The sequence below is a fragment of the Oncorhynchus gorbuscha genome, linkage group LG09 (assembly GCF_021184085.1).
Source record: "Oncorhynchus gorbuscha isolate QuinsamMale2020 ecotype Even-year linkage group LG09, OgorEven_v1.0, whole genome shotgun sequence".
NCBI lineage: Eukaryota > Metazoa > Chordata > Actinopteri > Salmoniformes > Salmonidae > Oncorhynchus > Oncorhynchus gorbuscha.
The window spans coordinates 36,642,269-36,664,893 of record NC_060181.1 but is presented as its reverse complement, the minus strand read 5'-3'; the positions used below and the strand labels follow the sequence as shown (position 1 = coordinate 36,664,893).

General features: G+C 41.5%; 1 protein-coding gene across 3 annotated transcripts in view; it reads left to right on the top strand.

The window, feature by feature from the left end:
- Window positions 1-21,897, top strand: part of LOC124043492 (CDC42 small effector protein 1-like) — a 37,568-nt gene extending 15,671 nt beyond the window's left edge. Inside the window, exons 1-5 of one of the 3 annotated variants that reach the window (XM_046362148.1) lie at window positions 536-714; window positions 13,006-13,308; window positions 17,536-17,640; window positions 19,203-19,274; window positions 19,652-21,897. In XM_046362148.1, coding sequence (XP_046218104.1) covers window positions 13,135-13,308; window positions 17,536-17,640; window positions 19,203-19,271 — 348 coding nt within the window. In that variant the 5' untranslated portion in view covers window positions 536-714; window positions 13,006-13,134 and the 3' untranslated portion in view covers window positions 19,272-19,274; window positions 19,652-21,897. Of the gene's footprint in view, window positions 1-535; window positions 715-12,088; window positions 12,386-13,005; window positions 13,309-17,535; window positions 17,641-19,202; window positions 19,275-19,651 lie in introns of those variants that run through there. The other 2 variants (XM_046362146.1, XM_046362147.1) reach the window with 2 other exon arrangements.
- The last annotated feature ends 728 nt before the right edge of the window (window positions 21,898-22,625 follow it).

Here is a 22,625-nt window from a genome sequence, read left to right as displayed (position 1 = left end):
GCCACGCCCACACGTTGTGACGACATACTGCGCGTGCATTGGGTTTTTGTGACGTAAAATCAAATAGGCCTACTGTTTTATTAACTTCAAATCAAATCAAATAGGCCTTAACTAATTATTGTGCATTAATAAAATGCAATTCTTGTACATAAAAAAAATATGTGGGTTGCTATTCAATTACGGCAAAATACAGTCATTTTTGCGAAAATCGACCAATAATGATCAAGGCAATACCGATAATGTAATTGCCTAGGCTAATAAAGTTGGACAATTTGCTGATAAACGTTGGGCTATATCATCATATGATATTATGAAAAGCATAAATAGGCACATCCTGGGTCCATGTTCAGTCCACTACATACGGCGTAGGTTTATTGAAAATAGGATTGGATTGAATGGTAAGAATAGGCCTATACCTGCAATTGCCCTGTAGGTTGCAGTGTTGACTTTATGATGACACGAAGGAAATTTCAAAACGCAAAGTGCGTTTATGTCCATAAGGGGTGCTGTTTGACTTTACCGGCAAGAATATGCCTTTGAACAAGTATTTTAAAACATCTGAATTTCCTGATTGAACAACTTGGAACCACACCTCAAAAACGGAGAGAAACAGCATACGTGCGGTCGGTGCTATACGTTGGTGTTTGAAAAGGCATCAAACGGATACTTTTGCTACTGTCTATCCAAATTGTTTGGGCACATTTAAGAACGGAGGTAAGATAGCTCCAAACGTATGCCGCTATTTAGTTTCCTCTTCATGTAGGCTAGCCTACTAACTATGTCAATGAAAGTGGGTACGTGGTCATTGTTACTCTAACTGATTGGGGTTGTAGTTGGCCAAACCCAGAGACAATTTTGTTAATGTTGCCTAGAATCTAGATCTGCCTGCACTTTGATATTTTCAACATTGATTCATTGTTTTAAAATACCTGATTCTATCAAACTCAAGTCGTTGCTATTTGAAGGATAAATTATGTTTTCCATGGGGAAGGAAGTGTTGGTAAAGTATATCAAACTTCCTCCGCGGTGGAGTTTAGTCGCCTAAGCCAAGATGTACACTTAAAGAGCCTACCGTTACTCGTTAAGGTCAAAGGACCTAATGTTATTTTCAGAGGTAGACTGGCTCTGGTTGGAAAAACAGCCAAATACTCCATCTCTAAACATGAATCGATTCTCAATTATGATACGGTTCTAGAAACCTAAAGCCTTTGACTTTTTATATCACTTCAAAATAATTTAACACATTCAAAATATACACTTTCTGTACCCTGTTTAAACTGCCTTTAGCACAGTTGCAACTGACAGTATTATTCAGTGTTAACACGTTTCTGGCTGCCTTCTTCCATTACTCACACAGGTGTTAGGCGCATGCTAGATAGCTAATTAGCATAGGTGGTATTCTTTAATTAAAACCCGCTGTAACATGGAGATTTAGCTGTTTGGGAACACTGACCCAAAAAGATGGTGTCAACACTACCGGTCAAAAGTTTTAGAACACCTACTCATTCAAGGGTTTTTCTTTTCTTTTTACTATTTTCCACAATGTAGCGATTCTTCAAATAGCCACCCTTTGCCTTGATGACAGCTTTGCACACTCTTGGCATTCTCTCAACCAGCTTCATGAGGTAGTCAGCTGGTATGTATTTCAAATAACGGGTGTGTTGGCATAAGTTAATTTGTGGAATTTATTTCCTTCTTAATGTCTCAGAGCCAATCAGTTGTGTTGTGACAAGGTAGGGTTGGTATAAAGAAGATAGCCCTATTTGGTAAAAGACCAATTACATATGGCAAGAACAGCTCAAATAAGCAAAGAGAAATGACAGTCCATCACTACTTTAAGACATGAAGGTCAGTCAATCTGGAAAATTTGAAGAACTTTGTAAGTTTCTTCAAATGCAGTTGCAAAAACCATCAAGCGCTATGATGAAACTCTCTCATGAGGACCGCCACAGGAAAGGAAGACCAAGGGATACCTCTGCTGCAGAGGATAAGTTCATTAGAGTTACCAGCCTCAGAAATTGCAGGACAAATAAATGCTTGACAGAGATCAAGTAACACACATCTCAACATCAACTGTTCAGAGGAGACTGTGTGAATCCGGCCTTCATGGTCGAATTGCTGCAAAGAAACCACTACTAAAGGACACCAATAAGAAGAGACTTGCTTGGGCCAAGAAACATGAGCAATGGACATTAGACCGGTGGAAAGTTGTCCCTTGGTCTGGAGTCCAAATTGGAGACTTTTGGTTCCCGACCTCTGTGTCTTTGTGAGATGTGGTTTGGATGAACAGATCTCTGCATATGTATTTTTCCACCGTAAAGTATGGGGAGGAGGTGTTATGGTGTGGGGGTGCTTTGCTCATGACACTGTCTGATTTTATTTAGAATTCAAGGCACACTAAATCAGCATGGCCACAGCATTATGCAGCGCTATGCCATCCCATCTGGTTTGCGCTTAGTGGGACTATCATTTGTTTTTCAATAAGACAATGACCCAAACACACTCCCAGGCTGTGTAAGGGCTATTTGACCGAGAAGGAGGGCGATGGTGTGCTGCATCAGATGACCTGGCCTCCACAATCCCCCCCCAACCTCAAACAAATGAAGATGGTATGCAATGAGTTGGACCATGGAGTGATGGAAAAGCAGCCAACAAGTGCTTAGCATATGTTGGAACTCCTTCAAGACTGTTGGAAAAACATTCCAGGTGAAGCTGGTTGAGCGAATGCCAAGAGTGCACAAAGCTGTCATCAAGGCAAATGGTGGCTATTTGAAGAATCTCAAATATAAAATATATTTTGATTTAACACTTTTTTTTGCTTTACTACATGACTCCATATGTTATTTAATAATTTATGTCTTCACTATTACTCTACAATGTAGAAAATAGTTTTAAAAAAAATAAAAACCTTTGGAGTAGGTGTTCTAAAACCTTTGACCAGTAGTGGTTTATTATTATTTGTCGCTGATATGAAAGATAAGGTCATTTTTATGCTTCCAAACCGTACCACAAACTATGTGTGTTTAATGTTCAGACTGAGTGTCAGGGCTCTTAACAAAACTTCCTCCATACAGAAGATGCCTTCATCCAATGACTCTTATGTGTAATGGAATGGAGTAATGATCAAGGGCTTGAGTAATTCAAGCCCTCTCTCAGCTTTCATTCAATGTTCTGTTGTGTATTGTTGACTTACATTTGAATGTTTTAAACTAGACACTGAGTATTCATTCCTTGAAAAGAAGAGTGCTTGACAAATTGCATAGCCTGTGCATGACTCGACAAAACATTTCTGGGCAGTCCCAAATTAGAGGTCTAAGACTTAAGGAAGTCAGGCTGGCGACAGTGGCTCAAAGTCGGTTGAATGCATGGGGTAAAGTAAGCCATTGTGGTCTATTTTCAGGAGGGCATAGTTTTAGGATGAGACTGGAAATGGTTTCAGACTATTGCTTCTCCATTATGGGAAAGCCCGTTGGTCAGTGCTGGATTTGGCTCCCCTTCAGTACTCTCTGCTCCAACCTCAATGTTCAGTTCTTCAGCATGAAAATATTGTAGCGAACGGCAGGAACGTGAACCAGGGTCGCTGGCGTGAAAGACAAACACCTAGTGCATCGCTCCAATAGGTATAGTCCACTTGGTGGGAATTGTAACGTTTCTCATATAGCGAGGATTGCTACACAGTGGATGATTGTAAAAATGTCTTAATCAATCCGTGCAGAATCCAGTTATGTTTACTATTACTTTACGTCACCTCAAATTCCAACCACTGGATTTGAAGTTGTCTCTACTGTTGTTTCTACTCTTTGGTATAATAGGAAACTTTAAGTATATGGTAGCAGTAAAGTATAAAGAGTATATAAACTTTATGCAAAGCCATGAGTATTCTGTGTCTTTAGTTTGTTAGGGTTTTCAGTTCATGTCTGAGGTGATCCGAACAGCCAACATGCACAGCTGAGCCTGGCATATGGGGAGTCTACGTTAGCCCTGCTAGTGTGGAACTCTGGTGTAACCTATGACCTGTCGCACACTGGGTTGATAATTCCAACAAAGATGGCAGGAAATGTCAAACTAGCTGCATTGAGTCATGGAGGTCGAGGATCCCACTGTGACATTAACTGCATTCTTTCCTGTACATTTTTACTTTGTCCTTGTTGCAGATAGGAATGTTTGAAGTTGCTCCTTTGTTTAGGACACATTAATGTACACTGTCATGTTAGCGACAGGTAGTGGGGGTGAAGAGAACATTTTTTTGCATTTTTCTGTATTATAATCAATTTGAAGCTCAATGTTAAATTCAAATCTCCATACCATCATATCTAAGCCAGTTGAGCAGTAGCAACTTTTAATTAAACATTTTTTTAAAGTATCTACATTTCATGGTGTGCAAGACATCGGTCTGATTTGCGCCTGTTTGAGTGTACTAATCGATTGTTTACCTTTATTTAACTAGGCAAGTCGGTTAAGAACAAATTCTTATTTTCAATGACGGCCTAGGAACAGTGGGTTAACTGCCTGTTCAGGGGCAGAACGACAGATTTGTACCTTGTCAGCTTTGGGATTCCCCAGCTTGGGGTTCCTTTCGGTTACTAGTCCAACACTCTAACCACTAGGCTACCTACCCTGCGGTGGGGATGGCACAGTCCATCACTCTTAAGACGTGCTACTGAAATTGTATATCATTATATTACACAATGGTGCAACACTAATAAAAATATAAATGAATAACAAATTGGATAGCGGACGCTGTCCGCGGTTATGAAACATCAGTGCGGTGTTTAATTGGCGCCTTTTCCTAGACCATGTTGCAATGTGCATAATAGCGAAGTTACTTAGCATATTGATGTTGAGAACAATGCGGGTGGAGGCAGCAATGGAGTCAGGAGACGAGAACCGCCGTTGCCTTAATTGTTTAAGAAAAGCGAGCGAGAGTGAACTCCAACTTAATTAGGTCTATAATCAATAGCCTAACTGTTAAATGTGCCTGGCTATCTCTGTCTATCCAGAAATAAGACAGATCCAGCTTGTGTTGCCTGTTTGAGTGTTCAAATCATGTCGGATAAACAATTTCTCAAATTCTGCTTTTTTTTCACACAATAATACACACAGCGCTTGCTCCTTCTTTTTCTTGATCTCCAATATTTTCCACAACTTACTACAATAACTGTTGGTCTATTATACTTCAAACAATTTGTAGGCAGGTTTCTCAGGATTCAAACCTCCTCAAACAGCCAAATTAATACTCTTCAGCAGGATAATTTACTTTAGTGTCCTGATATTAACATAATGTATATCTATCATTAGGCAGTAGGCATATATCAAAAAATACATATTGTAGTTCTAAATGTGTTTTATTGTAGTGTCACCATCTTTACTACAAAAATAAGTACAAATACAAACAACTTTAAGATGCATATTTATTTGACGTTGAACTGTCCCTTGATCAGCACAGCAATTGATAAAACAGGACCATGTTTGCAAAACAAGTGGTTTTGAGCCTAAATCAATATTACACAGATTAGCTAATGGTTACAGACATCAGGAATGCAGATAGAGGCGAATAGAGCTGAGTGACAGTCCAACACACAACCACTTGTTATGTTGCACACCTTTTGACTGTAAATTTATGTGATTGTTTATGAAATATTTTTCTTAGTGACATGTATTGCTTAAATAAATTACCATTTCTTTAAATGGAAAATAACAGGCACGTACCACATACATTACTACAAGACAAAACAGCTCACTCAATCAAGCCAGATGGTCTTGTAAGTATAGAAGCAAAGCTTGCTTTCATATAATAAAGTAGAGGAAGAATACAATTCTTTATCTTGTATGTAGTACAAATCACATTATTGTGGGAGCACCTCTAAGAGTATGAAGTAGGCTGTTTGAGAAGGTTTGAATCCAAAGCAACTTGCCTGCACATTGTTTGAAGTACAATATATCAGCAGATCTACTGTCGTAAGTAAAAGCTGTTTGCTGGAAAACCTTGGTAGAGCATGGGTGAAGTAGGCAATGTAGTGCTCATGTGACTTACCTTTTTTTGGCTTCAGACCAATACCTACTTCTTACCTAATTTTTTTGTTTGTTTCAAATTATACTGTAAGTGAAACTTTCATGTGCACATAGACCATACTTAACCTTTTCATGAGGGGAGTGTCCTACTTTGGAGACCTTTTTCAGTAGGCCTACCGGTAACTCATTATGGGTGGACAGAGCACTATGAGAACTCCTGGTATGGACTAATGGTTCTCTCCCCATTCATTTGAAATTGAAACATAGTTGCACACTACAAAACAGATAATGTGGACAATGGACACATCAACACTAGACCTCTTTCAGACCTGAAAACATCAAACTTGATTTTGAAGAGACCTATCATCACCTACTATATCAATTTAGGCCTACCTGCTTTTAATTTACTGCCAGGCGGGTATCACTACACAGATGCATTTCAAATTTTTAAAATATATATTATTTGTTAAAGCAACCGTCCCAAAGACCTCAGCGTTCCAAAGAAAATATAAACACCTGAACCATCTGTATAATCGTGGATGGCAGTGCACTGGATTCCGTGAAAGAGCCATGTTGTTCTTAAGCCATTGCTTGAAAACTGACGTCGGACAATTTTTTAAAAAGGTGCCGTTAACCAGTTGGAAAGTTTTAACCAGACCCCATGAAAGGTCTCATTGTAATTCCTCCGTCAAAGACCACTCCCCTCCTTTTCCACTTCTCTTGGATGTGGCTCACTGTGTATATTTGACCTAGTTGGTAGGTAGGTAGCTGGCAGGACTAGTTAATTTGCAAACGTTTATTTTATAGGGGTGTAGCTATTGAGCATGTCATCTGTTTGTGACCATTAAAGGGGCCATCTGGAGTTGCTACATACACTACCGTTCAAAAGTTTGGGGTCACTTAGAAATGTCCTTGTTTTTGAAAGAAAAGCACTTTTGTCCATTTTTTTAAATAACATCAAATTGATCAAATACAGTGTAGACATTGTTAATGTTGTAAATGATTATTGTAGCTAAAAATGGCAGATTTGTCATGGAATATCTACATAGGCGTACAGAGGCCCATTATCAGCAACTGTCACTCGTGTGTTCCAATAGCACGTTGGGTTAGCTTATCCAAGTTTATAATTTTAAAAGGCTAATTAATCATTAGAAAACCCTTTTGCAATTGTTAGCACAACTGAAAACTGCTGTGATGATTAAAGAAGCAATAAAACTGGCCTTTAGACTAGTTGAGTATCTGGAGCATCAGCATTTGGGGGTTCAATTACAGGCTCAAAATGGCCAGAAACAACTTTTTTCTGAAACCCGTCAGTCTATTCTTGTTCTGAGAAATGAAGGCTATTCCATGCGATAAACTGAAGACCTTGTACACCGCTGTGTACTACTCCCTTCACAGAGCAGCGCAAACTGTCTCTAACCAGAATAGAGTCGTAGGCCCCGGTGCACAACTGAGCAAGAGGACAAGTAAATGACTATCTAGTTTGAGAAACAGATGCCTCTTGAGTCCTCAACTGGCAGCTTTGTTAAATAGTACCCGCAAACCACCAGTCTCAACATCAATGGTGAAGAGGCGACTCCGGGATGCTGGCCTTCTCGTTCCTCTGTCCAGTGTCTGTGTTATTTTGCCCATCTTCATCTTTTCTTTTTATTGGCCAATCCGAGATATGGCTTTTTCTTTGCAACAGTGGGTTTACCTGCCTTGCTCATGGGCAGAACGACAGATTTTTACCTGTGGATAACATGGATGCTCTGTCTATGAAATCTGATTGTTTACCTTACTCCAGCCCCATCCCTCAGCTTTTTACTGATCAAGTGGCAGGTAGTACGCTTTGTTTCAACTGCAGATTGTCACTTTACAACAGAGAACCTGCTAACAAGGGCATAATACTGAGCATTTTAGTCTCAATGCAGTTGTTGCTAATAAGCCTTGTTCACATTGGCATTTTGAAGTAACTCAAATCTAATTTTTTTGTGCATATTCAAATCTGTTATTTTTCCTGAAATATGAACGGCCAAAAGCCACATGGAATCTGACATTTCAAAACATATTTCAAACCACCTTCGTAGGTGGTTTTAAGTCCACATTTTAAAAATCTGATTCCTGGCCATGCGACTTGTCTGAACGGTCAAATGTGATTTAGAGTTATTTGGCATATTTTGTTGCTTGCTAGCTAGCTACTCTGACAGTTTGACAAGAATGTGAGATGGTAGCTTGTTAATTGTTTACAAACAAATTAGCGCATGTGCTAAACAGCTAGCTAGTTGTCTGCTGTGGTTAGCCAAAATGACTAGTTTTGAAAGTTAGATCTTATCCTTTTTGAGGCTTTAAAGTTGTTCTTACACAATGATTTTGAACATTCAATGCAACTGGTAAACGTCCATGACCGGCATTGGTGTCACCTTAGCTTGCTACATAACTTCTGAATGATAGGAAGCACGAGCACCACCACCAATCGGCCTACACCACTGCGCGCACACCTGTTGTTACTACACTGAACACATATAAATGCAACATGGAAAGTGTTGGTCCCATGTTTCGTGAGCTGAAAGAAAAGATCTCGGCAATTATTTCTCTTAAAAGTTGTGCACAAATTTGTTTACATCCCTGTTAGTGAGCATTTCTAATTTTCTAAGATAATCCATCCACCTGACTTGTGTGGCATGTCAAGTAACTGATTAAATGGCATGATCATTACACAGGTGCACTTTGTGCTGGGACATTAAAACAACACTCTAAAATGTGCAGTTTTGTCACACAACACAATGCCACAGATGTCTTGAGGGAAGGTGCAATTGGCATGCTGACTGCAGGAAGGTCCACCAGAGCTATTACCAGAGAATTTAATGTTAACCTCTATCATAAACCGCCTCAATGTCATTTTCAAGAATTTGGCAGTATGTCCATCTGCCCTCACAACCGCAGACCATATGTAATCACGCAAGCCCAGGACCTCCACATTTTTATCTATCGGTTATTTTACCAGGTAAGTTGACTGAGAACATGTTCTCATTTGCAGCAACGACCTGGGGAATAGTTACAGGGGAGAGCAGGGGGATTAATGAGCCAATTGTAAACTGGGGATTATTAGGTGACCATGATGGTTTGAGGGTCAGATTGGGAATTTAGCCAGGACACTGGGAATTTAGCCAGGACACTGGGGTTAACACCCCTACTCTTACGATAAGTGCCATGGGATCTTTAATGACCTCAGAGAGTCAGGACACCCGTTTAACGTCCCATCCGAAAGACGGCACCCTACACAGGGCAGTGTCCCCAATCACTGCCCTGGGGCATTTGGGATATTTATTTTAGACCAGAAGAAAGAGTGCCTCCTACTGGCCCTCAAACACCACTTCCAGCAGCATCTGGTCTCCCCATCCAGGAACTGACCTGGACCAACCCTGATTAGCTTCAGAAGCAAGCCAGCAGTGGTATGCAGGGTGGTATGCTGCTGGCACATCCGGCTTCTTCACCTGCGGGATCGTCTGAGAAGAGCCACCTGGACAGCTGAAGAAATACTCCTAAATTTCAGTCTGTAATAAAGCCCTTTTTGTGGGGGAAAAACTCATTCTGATTGGCTGGGCCTGCCTCCGAAGTGGGTGGCCCTATGCTTTCCCAGGCCCACCCATGGCTGTGCCTCTGCCCGGTCATGTGACGTTCATAGATTAGGGCCTAATGAATCTATTTCAATTGACTGATTTCCTCATATGAACTGTAACACAGTAAAATCGTAGAAATTGTTGCATGTTGCTTTTTAAAATATTTTTGTTCAGTATATGACAACAAGCATAGCCATGTCAGCAAACGACTGCTGTTTGAACACACACTTGCTGTTTTTATTTAACTATTTGGACAGTCAGTTATTCCAAAACTGATTTGAGCATTAAGGCTTGCAGTTTGAACAAGGCTTTAGATATCGTTCGAACGAGTTGAGGTTTGAGGGTCACGACCAGTGTATGAAACCCTACAGTACCTTTGCCAGCTCACATGTAGCGCTATTAAGAGCTGGATCAATTAATTGGTTATCGCATTGTTAGGTTACTCTCTACTAGCCTTGGTGTGTGTTGTGAGCTGGTCTTTAGTCAGGGTTCAACATCTTTTTTCATCAGTATCGCTTGTCTGTTGTATTGTTTCTCAATTAACTAAATCCCAGCAAGTTATAGCAGGATCTCTTTTGAATATAGGATGGTGGTAGCCATTGGTGTTTTTATATAAATCTGCTGTTCATTCTGACTATTTGGAAGAAGGGGCTGTAATGAAATGTGTTTAGCCACATATATCTTACATGGGGAGTATGTGGGCAGGTCTGAGGAATTTTTTTTGCCATGTCAGTGTTGTTAGCAGGAAGTAGCATCACTGTCAGCCTACCCATGAGGAAATGACATGAACAAACCTATACTGAGAATAGCAGTTATTCTGCCTTAGAAAGGTCAAGTTGTTGACTTTTCTGAAAACGTATTTTCTTGAAGGCAATAATTTAATCAATTTCCCCTTTCACGAGAGAAACTGGGTTAGGTGAGAACTTCTGAAAATGGGATTCATGATGCATCACATGCTACTGTAGCTATATTGTGGTGTTTGTCATGTCACGCTTAGTGTCATTTAATAAGGTTAGTCTCACAGTGCTTCTTTTGTCATCCTTCTTGTTTTGGCTTTTCTGCCTGTTCAGCACAGATAACAGGGACGCCTTGGCTGCACTAAGGATCATGTTAATGTAGACTGACACGGAGTCCAGTGAGTGAGGGCAGGAGGATTCCATCGTGTGTGTTTTGGACAGAGTTGACTTTGAAATACAACCTCAGTTTTCACTGTACTTTGAGTTCTCACTCTGTCAATACAAAGACACATGCGTTCGTAGAAGGTTGGCTGATGGATGGTTTTGCCACCAAAGGGGCATTGTCTCAAGGGATCCTGGCAGGGTTATGAACTGTTTTAAACTGTCAACCATTTGTACATTTTGTATGGTCTGAAAAACCACCTTGGCCATTTTTAATGCTAAGATGACAAGAAGTTGGGTTGGGGGAAACAATCTCTTCTGGGGACCCAGAAGGATTCCCAGTTCCCACATGGTTGCCAGTGGTAGTTGTCCAAGTCCAGTAGTACAACTCCAGTAGTACAGTACTGTAATTCAACAGAACTGGACTGGCACTCTTCTGAAGAGGTTAGGCTGCTCTTCGGGGGAAACCTCAAATTAGAACGAGATGGCTCCAGATCTCTGGAGAGCTGGTTTATTTATACAAGATGATGAGCATACTGTCAGAGACCAGATGAGCCCAAAGCGGGAGTTTCTGTTAATCCTTACCTCACGGGACAAGTATTTCAACTGCACTGAGTTTGCCCCCCCCCCCCCCACCCTCTTCCTCTGTCGTCCTGTGAATCATGGGAAGCTTGGTCATGAGGTTCCTCTCCTTTTAAATAGTGTGCCACAGGAGATATTCTGAGCCCCAGTTCTGTCCTACAGACAGTTCACAGTTCTAGCCCTCCTTCCGAGTACGGTGTTCTCACAATGCTGTGTGTGTCCTCACTATAATTATTAAGTGCACCTGCTTCAGGGGAATACGATAAGAGGTCAATGTAGAGAGAAGTTCGACCCAGACTTTGCCTGTCTGAACCCCACAGAGCAAGGATGGCTCAACTAGTGTCTACTCTACAGATGCCTGTGTCCTGTTTGACTTGTGCCAGCCTGGAGGGCCTTGGTGATTATAATGATGGGCCAGTGTTTTTGGCAGTACCTGCCTTGCCGTCCATCCACGCCCCTTATATCATCATACGTGTGTGTGCAGACTTCCACCTCATCCATGGGGGTTGAGAACTTCTCCACGTCCACTGACACCCATCTTCTACAACCCGATGCTTTTACTGTACTTCAGGATACTAACTTTCTGACTGCCCTGATGACTGTTAACCAAATAGTCTTTTTAGTAAGGGAACTATACCGTGAGCGGCCAGTTGACTCGAAGTAGTGTCAAGCGAGTAGCTTACCTGTTAAAACCACGGTGGTGCCCATATGCCAGCAATATGCCATCAAGCAATCCACACGGTGTAGTTTTAATCTTACTTTGCCCCGCCCAAATGTTTTCCAGAACAATGTGCTAATTTTAATGTTTGAAGGAGGTTATTTCTACAGTATTTTTGTATCGTGTGTGTGTGTGTGTGTGTGTGAGAGAGAGAGACTCCACCACACACATTCCTTAACAGTTTCCACCCTGTCTCACACAGCCTCTGGGCATGATAAAACCGAGCTGGACGAGAGCCATGTCATTATGAAAAGGGTAATCAAATGATCGGCAGTGGGCCCAAAGGAAACTGAAGTCCAAACCCAGTGGTGAAAAACAACCTGTAGAAAGAAGCCGAATCGTCAGAGCAAGCGGTAACCACTACTCTCAAAAAAAAAAGCTGCAGCTCTAATTTGGCTTAACGGATCATCAGTGACGATCTTAAACATAGCAATAAACGACGACACTAAGTAGTATAAACCAACTTTATGAAGTGTAATGGTCTTGGCAGAACTTTCTTTCACACTGCAGAGGGAATATAAATGGCTTCAGGGATGGACCTCCGGGGGTGTTGTTTTGGCTTTTCCATGGGACGAGACTGGAACAACCTTGAGGCGAATGGAGGATGCTTAGATGTTTTCCACCCTTGGAATGTCTTTCCCATGTCTAATGTACTTGTCACTTGTTTGTGAAGCAATATGTTAGACATGTTATGCCTGATTGTGTTCCCTTCGGTTGGAACCTGGACCAGAGGGTGGGGGGGGTGGGGCCCAAGTAGGAGGAAGACTTACTCTCAAAGAATTGCATTATTTTAACATGGTGCAAAAGAAAAACACTGTTCAAGACGCTGGTTTGGGCAGAATCAAGTAAAAAGTATGCCGGTACGGCGCTGCCTTAGTAGGTTCAGTGATATGTTGCATCAAAATAAAATGAACTAGTAGGACCATGTTCACATTACATTGGCTATTATTTTAATAAACTCCTGTCTCAACAGATTAAACCCTAAGGACTGTAATCTGACTGGATACCAGAAGAAGGATTAAGACACCGGGAGTCTTGAGAGAATCAGGACCTGATATTTTGCAGGTGCTGGGTTTGGGGATTGACCCACTTTGGCTATCTGATGCAAGGGATCTGGATGCACCAGGACTATCCCAAGATTGAGGGTCACAGGGGCTACCTGTCTTCACCAGCCTGCAAGGCGGCGACAGAGAGCAGGGCGCTGAACCGGCGGAGCCCGGGAATGAGCGAGTTCTGGCACAAGATGGGCTGCTGCGTGGTGGCCAAACCCCCACCGGTGAGTCTGGGCCAGCTGCCTCTTATTTACTCATGTAGAGTCTTGTATAAAACGTTCTCTATGTCAGGTTTCACAAAATTCCTCATCTAATAGTTGTATAGAGACTAGTAATAGACTATGGACTATACTCCACAAGCATGCTCTATATTAGACCCTGACCACTTCTATTCAACCCTCTCATGCCACAATATGTTTGAGGTTGTGGAGGTCCCTGGCAAGCCTTGCAAGTATAGTACCCAAAGGCAAGGTTTGGGCATCCCAGGCAGCCAAGCAAGCTTACTCTGACCACACTAGAACTTGAAAACAAATATTTTTGGAGTCTTAAATGCATGCTTAGAACAGCCTAAAGTGAACCACTGCCCGAAAGACCTCTTTACCCATTAGATTTTACGCCAAGATGTTATGGGGGATCCTTTTTTAAATGCATCAAAGTCCAATAAATATGTTGGCAAAGGCTGATGTATTTCTGGTGTTTTTCAGACTCCATCTGCAATCACTTACCGGCTGATGTCTTTAAACGGGTGACGTTTTATAGCTTGCAGTTCAGTGGCATCCACATCATGAGCGATATCTTGAAGGAGTGCCATCTTTGATTTATTGCACACTCACTATACTTAGGGTGAATTACAGCCATTAAAATTCACTGACCATCTGACCCATAGCACATGTTCAACAAAGACGTTGCCTGTGCTATACAGTGCAGTTGGAAAGTATTCAGACCCCTTGACTTTTTCATTTTCCTACGTTACAGCCTTATTCTGAAATGAAATAAATAGCCCCCCCCCCTCCAATCTACACACAATACCCAATAAATGAAAAAGCATATGTGTGTATATATATATTTTTTTTTTAAATTAAAAGTACTTTGTTGAAGCAACTTTGGCAGCAACTACAGCCTCAACTTTTCTCAAACACCTGTGTTTGGGGAGTTTCTCTCCCTTTCACCTGCGTTTGGGGAGTTTCTCTCCCTTTCACCTGCGTTTGGGGAGTTTCTCTCCCTTTCACCTGCGTTTGGGGAGATGTTAAAGTCCGGACTCTGGCTGGGCCACTCAAGGACAAGAGACTTGTCCCGAAGCCACTCCTGCGTTGTCTTGGCTGTATGTTTCGGGTTGTTGTCCTGTTGGAAGGTGAACCTTTGCCCCAGTCTGAGGTCCAGAGCGTTCTTCATCAAGGAACCCTCTTTCCCTTGATCTTGACTAGTCTCCCAGTCCCTCTGCTGAATAACATCCCCACATCATGATTCTGCCGCCACCACCATGCATCACCATAGAGATGGTGCCAGGTTTCCTCTAGACGTGACGTTCGGCATTCAGGCCAAAAAGTTCAATCTTGGTTTCATCAGACCAGGGAATCTTGTTTCTCATGGTTCTGAGTCCTTTAGGTGCATTTTGCAAACTCCATGTGGGCTGTCTTGTGCCTTTTACTGGGGAGTGGCTTCTGTCTGGCCACTCTACCATAAAGACCTGATTGGTGGAGTGCTGCAGAGATGGTTGTCCTTCTAGAAGGTTCTCCAGAGGAACTCTGGAGCTCTGTTAGAGTGACCATCGGGTTCATGGTCACCTCCCTGATCAAGGCCCTTCAGCCCCCGATTGCTCAGTTTGGCCAGGTGACCAGCTCTCAGAGTCTAGGTGGGTCCAAACTTATTCAATTTAAGAATAATGGAGGCTGCTATATTCTTGGGGACCTTCAATGCTGCAGACATGTTTTGGCATCCTTTCCCAGATCTGTTCCTCGACACAATGATGTCTCGGAGCTCTACAGACAATTCCTTTGATTTCATGGCTTGGTTTTTGCTCTGACATGCACTGTCAACTGTGGGACCTTTATATAGACAGGTGTGCCTTTCCAAATCATGTCCAATGAGTTGAATTTACCACAGGTGGACTCCAATCACGTTGTAGAAACATCTCAACAATGATAAATGGAAACAGGTTGCACCTGAGCTCAATTTTGAGTCTCATAGCAAAGAGTTTGAATTCCTATGTAAATAAGGGATTTGTTTTTTTTTGTTTTTGCCAACATTTCGAAAACTTGTTTTCGCTTCGTCATTATGGGGAATTGTGCATAGGTTTGATTTTTTTATTTTTATATATATTTTATTTTATTTAATCCATTTTAGAATAAGGCTGTAATGTAACAAAATGTGGAAAAAGTCAAGGGGTCTGAATAGTTTCCGAATGCCCTATTGACCATGCGTAGTTGTGTCCATCAGTAATGTAGGCATCATATGGGGACGCACTGTATAGATAAGCATGTCCTTACTATCTTACATTCTTGTTTGATGTGGAGATCCTAACAATTGTATTGATCTGTCCAGAGAAGTATAATGCCTGGACCTATAGTAGCTTGATGTTTCAAAGCAAAACATTTTATGGAATTCTAGAGCGCATTATAGGGGTGAATAGAGGTCCTATTGATGACATAAAATATCAGTGTTTCACTGGAAAGTATAAGAACTTCCCTTTCGCTCTCCAGAAGCGACCACTGACCCTTGACCTCAGGGCGGTACCCTTCCTGACCCTCGCTCTTTCCTGGCCCAGGTTTTGCAGGGAGTGTTGCGTAATGGCGGGTTGTGTCCGTCCGTTCCCACTCACCAACAATGAAACCCGGCGGCTCAGGAGAGAGGATGCGGTCTGGGCCTCTGTCCCATGTCCTCTTTTATTTTTAGGGCCTGTGTTTGTTCTATTGTGGGGGGAGGACAATACAGAGACATCGCTTTCAATAAACACAGGCAAGGATTTACATGTAACTGTCTCGAAAGGGTAGGGGCGTGTCAATATTGGAAGAAGACTATTGAGACCCTTTTTACTGATATTCTCATGAGATGTTGGTAGTTGGGGTATGCCTAACTTCCTACATGTAAGTCATGTAATTGCTACCCACTTTTCTAAGCATAGCCTATGCCAAAGGGTTACTGACACCAAGTGGTTGCTATACACAACATATGCTGAAGGCATCCCCTAAAATAAGTTGCTAAGCGACTTTCTCTTCTGCAGCACACACAGCTGACCAATTTAGCTAGACATCCATCAATCAGCCACGGGATGGCATTCCTCCCAATTAAGCGACATTATAGTCCAGGGCTTATTTCTGAGGTTTGGTATGACTCATGGCCTGCATGGCTGCAACTTCAGTGGATGCCAACCAGCTGGGTATTTGGGTATGCCTTGTAATGTTGCCGTATTGATACTTCGAAGTCGATATACACAGATGTTCCTACTTGATTTAACAAAGAATGTCAAAAGAGTATAGATTTACCTTATGCTGCCTAGATTTGATTACATATGTTCATTGATTTCAATTGCTGGCATTGCTGGGTGTTCACTGACTCAATTTGGTAGCAAAATATGCTTGCTAAGATGGTCATAAGGCTGTCTTTGAGTCTGTGGGAATGACACCTGATTTTCCTCTGCAATGACGATGTAGCAACAAGAATGGGTGGGTGAAATGCCTGATTCATTGGGTATGTATGCATGCGCCAACAGATCCTCAGAATTCAAGATGACGTCAAGAAGAAAAGTCCCCCACGTGCCACCCACACAGTGGTCTACCTTGTTTTAGTTGCATCGCTAGCTCATAGAATACGGTATGACTGGGGTTTAACCTTTGGTCAGCAGCATGTTTTTTGTTTCTTTTGATGTAAACATCGGTCAAAGTTGCTTATGTAGCACTTAAAATAGCCAAAGGTTGATGGTCAATGGATATGGCATCTGCCAGTCTGCATAAACTAATTCATATAGTGACAAATTAAAAAGCCTTTAATTTTTTTATGGCTTACGCATCGCAAGAAGATTAATTTATTATTCTTGTTATACATAAAGCCACTTTTTGTTTAATTTTTTTGTTTGTTTAAATGACTTTTTAATTTTCCCGCTAGATTACTTCTGGAAGTTTTTTTCTCAGAGGCTTTTTCGACATGGTTTACTATCCAGCATAAACTTCTGTTTGTTCTATAGTATTTCATCCCATGATCAAAAACCACCTCATGGTATACATATATAACCAAATAAGCGTTCCTCTCCTGTATCTCTAATAGTACAAGCTGCTTATTTGGAGACAGAAAAATGGTAGATCATTGTTCAGTTAATTGCATGTTTGTTATAATTTCAGAGCATCTTCTGAATGAAAATTGCATTTTGGTTGCACAGCCACTGTCCTATGCAGTTGTCTAGCCATATTTTTAATTACTATAGGTCACTGGTCACTGACCTCCTGCATTTGTTTCAGAAGAAGAGGAGGAGGAAGATTGACCGCAGCATGATCGGAGAGCCCACAAACTTTATGCACCTCACACACATTGGCTCTGGGGAGATGGCAGAAGGTTTGCCGCCGGTATGTATAAGGTTTTGGCTCCTTTAATGAAAATCGTCCTTTTACACATTTCGTAATCATTGTTTTAGAAGAATGATGCGTCAGTCAGTGATCTTGACCGATCAATCTGTTAACAATTGCCGTTGGGCTGCCCATAGTGAATACTTCTGTTATTTGTTCTTTGCTTTACACACAAATTACATGTCAAATTAGTTTAATTTGCACCATACCTGAACTGTTATTTCAACACTTGGATCAAGTCTTGTCTGCAGCAAAATTGTATCATCGAGTGAAATGGAGGATATTGCGTAAAACATAATTGCAGCATGTTACAATCAAGGTAACTGGTTTTGTCCAGAGGTTTTCTTTGGACAACAATTAATACAAAAACACTAATGAAGCTTTGATACATTAACTGCTACACTAGTCACACCCCCATTCGTTGGCTAATAGACATTCAGTTAACTGGCCCATTGCCAGCCAACCACCTGCCCACTTTTGAACAAGGCTCAGCCTGTGCAAGAGGCAGAAGTGTTCCTACCACTTCATGCTGTGACGTTCCCTAGGTTCTATTGCTCAGTCCCTCCTCCCTCCCTGGGAGAGGGCACACAGAGAAGGGACAGTGACAGGGGACTCAGCTGGAAGGCCTTGGCTGCTAAATGAAAGGCCCACTCTGTGTCCCGCAACACTGGTAAATGATCCCCCAATCGTCTAGCACAGGAACCCAAAACAAGAGCTACTTCCTGTGCCTGGATGAAATGGAACTCTGACATCCAGCTGAAAATCAAGTCAACTCACCAGTGACCAAGTCTTGTTTGCTTAGCATTGACTACCTTTAAACGCATTCATGAGCTTTTAATGCCAAATGAGAGTCGTGTATATGTTTTGTGTTTGCACTAAGCCAGCGGCTTCATTGCAAACAATGTCAAAACCCTGATAGTGATAGAAGGCCCATTTTAATTGGAGTCAATGCACTGGAACAGTGCAAACAGGTGTGGTAGACAAACACGGCTGCCTTTTGTTTAAGCTGGGCTAAAGTGCGTTTGGGTATACCTTTTTTTCCCCCTGCTGCCTATATCTTCTTGTGCAGCATGATTACATAATGCCATTATGAAACATCTCTGTGTAATCTTGACACTGCCTCACCTTCTGTGCCGTCAGTGTTCCCACTACAGGTTTGCTTTAAGTTTGAATGTTGCAAAGTTAGTTTGTATTTACGCATGCAAAAACATTAATGAAGCTTTGATACTTTGATACACACCTAGTTTATCCATCAACTATTTACTTCTGCTTGGGATTGTGGGGCTACAGTGTGTTCCCATTCGGGATATGAAATATCAACATATCGTTGTGATTGAACAAAGGGCACTTACTTAGCAACCACAGTGTTGTCACAGTATCATGAAGGTGCTGTCAACCAACTCTTTTAATAGCACTTTTGTGACACGACTGACTACATGTCATATAATACCAGAAAGCAGGTCAGATTGTCAATATCCCCGATTCTTGCTGGCTGATACTCCCCTGTATTTTACAGAAGTCTACCAGGGAGTGATGTTTGTGTGACTTTGTCTCTTCTGCAGTCAGGGTCAGTCCAGGAACAGATGAGGTCCAAAGGACCCAGCACCAATGGCAGAAGCAGCCTCTTATAGCCAGTAAGTACCTTCTATATACTCCAGTACACACACTTGTGCACACACACTCACTCTGGATAATACTTAGGGGTTAAATAAATGACGAAATTCTGGGGAAAATTTGGCAAGTCCAGCTGAAAGTGTTGTTTATTTTAGATGGGGTGGATGTTTGTCAAGCAATGTGAATGGATGGCTTTCACTATCTTTTGTACTTCCCCAAAAGTTGACAATGAACTTATCCTCAGTTCTAGGAAAACGTGTTTTAAACACTTAACTACATACTCTGTGGATTTAAGATCATTATTTTTTGGGGGGGGTCTGATATTATTCAACAAGGTTAGACTTTTTATTCGGAAACTGCTGTTGTCCAATGACATGAGGTTTTGTTGCGGTTTCAGACATATGGACCAATCCAGAGACTCGATGTGAGTTCCTCATTTTCCCCCTTCCTCGGACCCAGCCTCAAGCCAACCTGCATGGACCAACTCTGCATATTGCACTTAGGCCCACAATGACCACCGCAAATGGCAGAATAAAAAAACAAAGATCTAAAACAATGACTTTATTTCCCAGAATCCCTTTCAGCCTCCATCACCAGTTTAAAATGGGACATGACTCCTGCCATGAAGAGGGGAAAGTACCCTGGATTCTCACTCAGCACTGGGGACTGGATGGGATTATTTGTGGGCTTTTAGGTTGCTTTGATTAAACATAGGAGGTATCAGCTACTGGCGGATACGGATTTTCCCATTTTTGTCTCCGTCTCAAGCAAGGGATTGTCCGAACATTTCATATTTCTCTAACAAGACCGTCTCACAAGTGTGATACTGATCTTGCAATAACGCAAACAAACAGGTCTTCTTTATTCTTGACTCGGAAGTGGTGCATTTGCCCTTTTAAAAGTGTTGTGCCTTTAACGATTATAATGCCTTTATAAGTAGTGCATGGTGGAAATTGAGCCCATCTGTTTCCTGACAAGCACGCATTTTTCATATGTATTGCTAAAGTCCAGTGGCCAAATTTATATTTTTTGTTTTTTGGAAGGGAAGTTCCTCAATTGACAAGCAGGATGTGGCATCTACCTTGGCTCCACCCACTACATGTCTGTAGTAGTTTGAGATCCAATCCTAGCAGCACTGTAGACATCCAGGGGTGGGAGTGATCACTTGTAGGCCTACAGTGCTAATGTTTTGGCACTTTGCATGTTTCACGTGGACAGTTCTTAGACATCATCTCACACATTCCACCATTAGTCACGGTCTTTCTTACAAACACGCCAAGTTTCTCATAGACACCCCCTCGTGTACATACTTCTACCTTCAGTGTTATTGCCAAAGTTATGCCTTTTATATATTAGGTGTTTTTTGTTTTTTTACTACCATGCATGATTTAACACCAGCCAATCTGAACACTGGATAGCATTGGCAGGTAGCCTAGCCGTTAGGGAGTTGTGGCACTAACCCGGAAGGTTGCTAGTTTGAATACCCAAGCCGACAAGGGGGATCTTACCAATATGCCCTTGAGCAAGGCACTTAACCCAAATTTGTTCCAGGGATGCTGTACTACTATGGCTGACCCTGTAAAAACAACACATTTCTCTGCACCTATCCGGTATGTGACATAACATTTTATTTATATTTTCATTACCTTCTGTAGTGTCCCATAGACTTGCTCTGTTGGTGTTTAAAGAAAATGTGTGTGGTGTGCACAATTCTACACTGAATACTTATAGAATTGACCCAACCCCGAATTCTCCTTTTTATTTGGGGGGTGTAGTAGTCTTGTTGAGCAGTCCACTTCTAAGCATTTGCAAGCTGAACGTAAGATGCAGTAACTAATCTCGATCTCAATTGGCTTTATCTAAAAGCTCTCAGCCAGTTGGACTGTCAGTTCAGCAGGGTTATGTCAACAATGCCACAAATTGATCAAAAACCATGGCAACTTGGCTTTGGGTCTCCTATTGCACAGTGTTAGTCTTAGAATTGGCCCCTGTCATTCTAAGCTGAGACATGCTCATTAGCTTTTTAGCTATTCTGAAAGGTAACCTTATGGGCTTTCTGTTTCAATGACAATCTACAATTCAGGTTAGAGGAAATGGCAGAGCCTATAATACTGCAGAGAAAGTGATGGCTGATTTTATTTTTATTTTTTTGTTATACGAAAAATAACAGGTCACAAGTTGTCTTGACTCATGACCGCTAAATGGACCAACTGTTGTCATATTCTATTTAGATGCCTACTACAGTTCAAATGCTTGCAGTATGAGTGAGTTTGCATAGAAATTATTATAATTATTTGTTTTTAATGTTTTACGACTGCCCTTATTTTTATCAGCTTTGAAGACAGATTTTTTTAAAGTTCTTTGTTAACGTTTTGTTTCATATGCTTAAGATTTCTAATCTCAGACGGTAGAGATTCCAGGATGCAATGCACCTACTTTTCAGTCTCTGTGTTAAATGTTGCAGTCTTTTCCTGGGTCTCCCTCTTTGCTCTGTTTTTAATTGGTCATGTGTTACACAGTCCTCCTATGAGAACGTTGGTGTACAGATGTGTGAGAGGAGAGTAAGTGTTTCGCAAACCTTTGAGTGTTTTCACGGCTTCTGGCCTTTTTCCCCTCCTGAAAATATAGTCAATATTTTATGTATGTGTTTGTTTACTTGAAAGAGACATTTTTCTTTTGAAGGTGCACATCCTCAAGTGTATATGAAAAAGTAGTTTGTCTGTCTGTCACTTAAGGAATCCTGCACAGACAAATTATACCCAGTTGAACAGTTTAGGGATAATTAACTGTAGAATATTTTCTGAGTTTAGGGAAATCAAACATGTTCAAGTTTGAATTAGTCTTCAGACTCAAATTGACAGCAAAAATCTCTAAAGGAATCACTGTTGATAACAACTTCTGTTACATTTGCTGTGAGGAACTCAACTCAAATTTAAGTCCCCCTGTTTCAGTCTGAGCGAATTTCACTGCAAAGTTGCAGGAAGATACTTTTACTGTTACGAGAGGTTTCACCCAGCCTGTGCACATTTCATCCTCCATCTTGTGTTTTATTACAAGCAGCTGTTTCTGATACCACAGTAATCTCAACAACCTATAATAATGCTTTTAGTCTGAGCAGCCCAGAGTCTAACCATGGGGGAAGAGCCCAGGACAACACATTCATTACCTACTTCACTAGGGAGGGGGGGAAAGTGCCTATGGAAAAACTGAAGATGTGGTAGGTGTAGTAGTTTGGTGGAAACAACATGTGGGAAAAGTCTGAAGCTATTGTCTTTGCAATAACTAGTGTAAACTTGACACGGCCAGGATGACTGCATAAACAAACTTCTGGCTGGCCATAGTTAGCTATTTGTAATTTATCACAACAGACT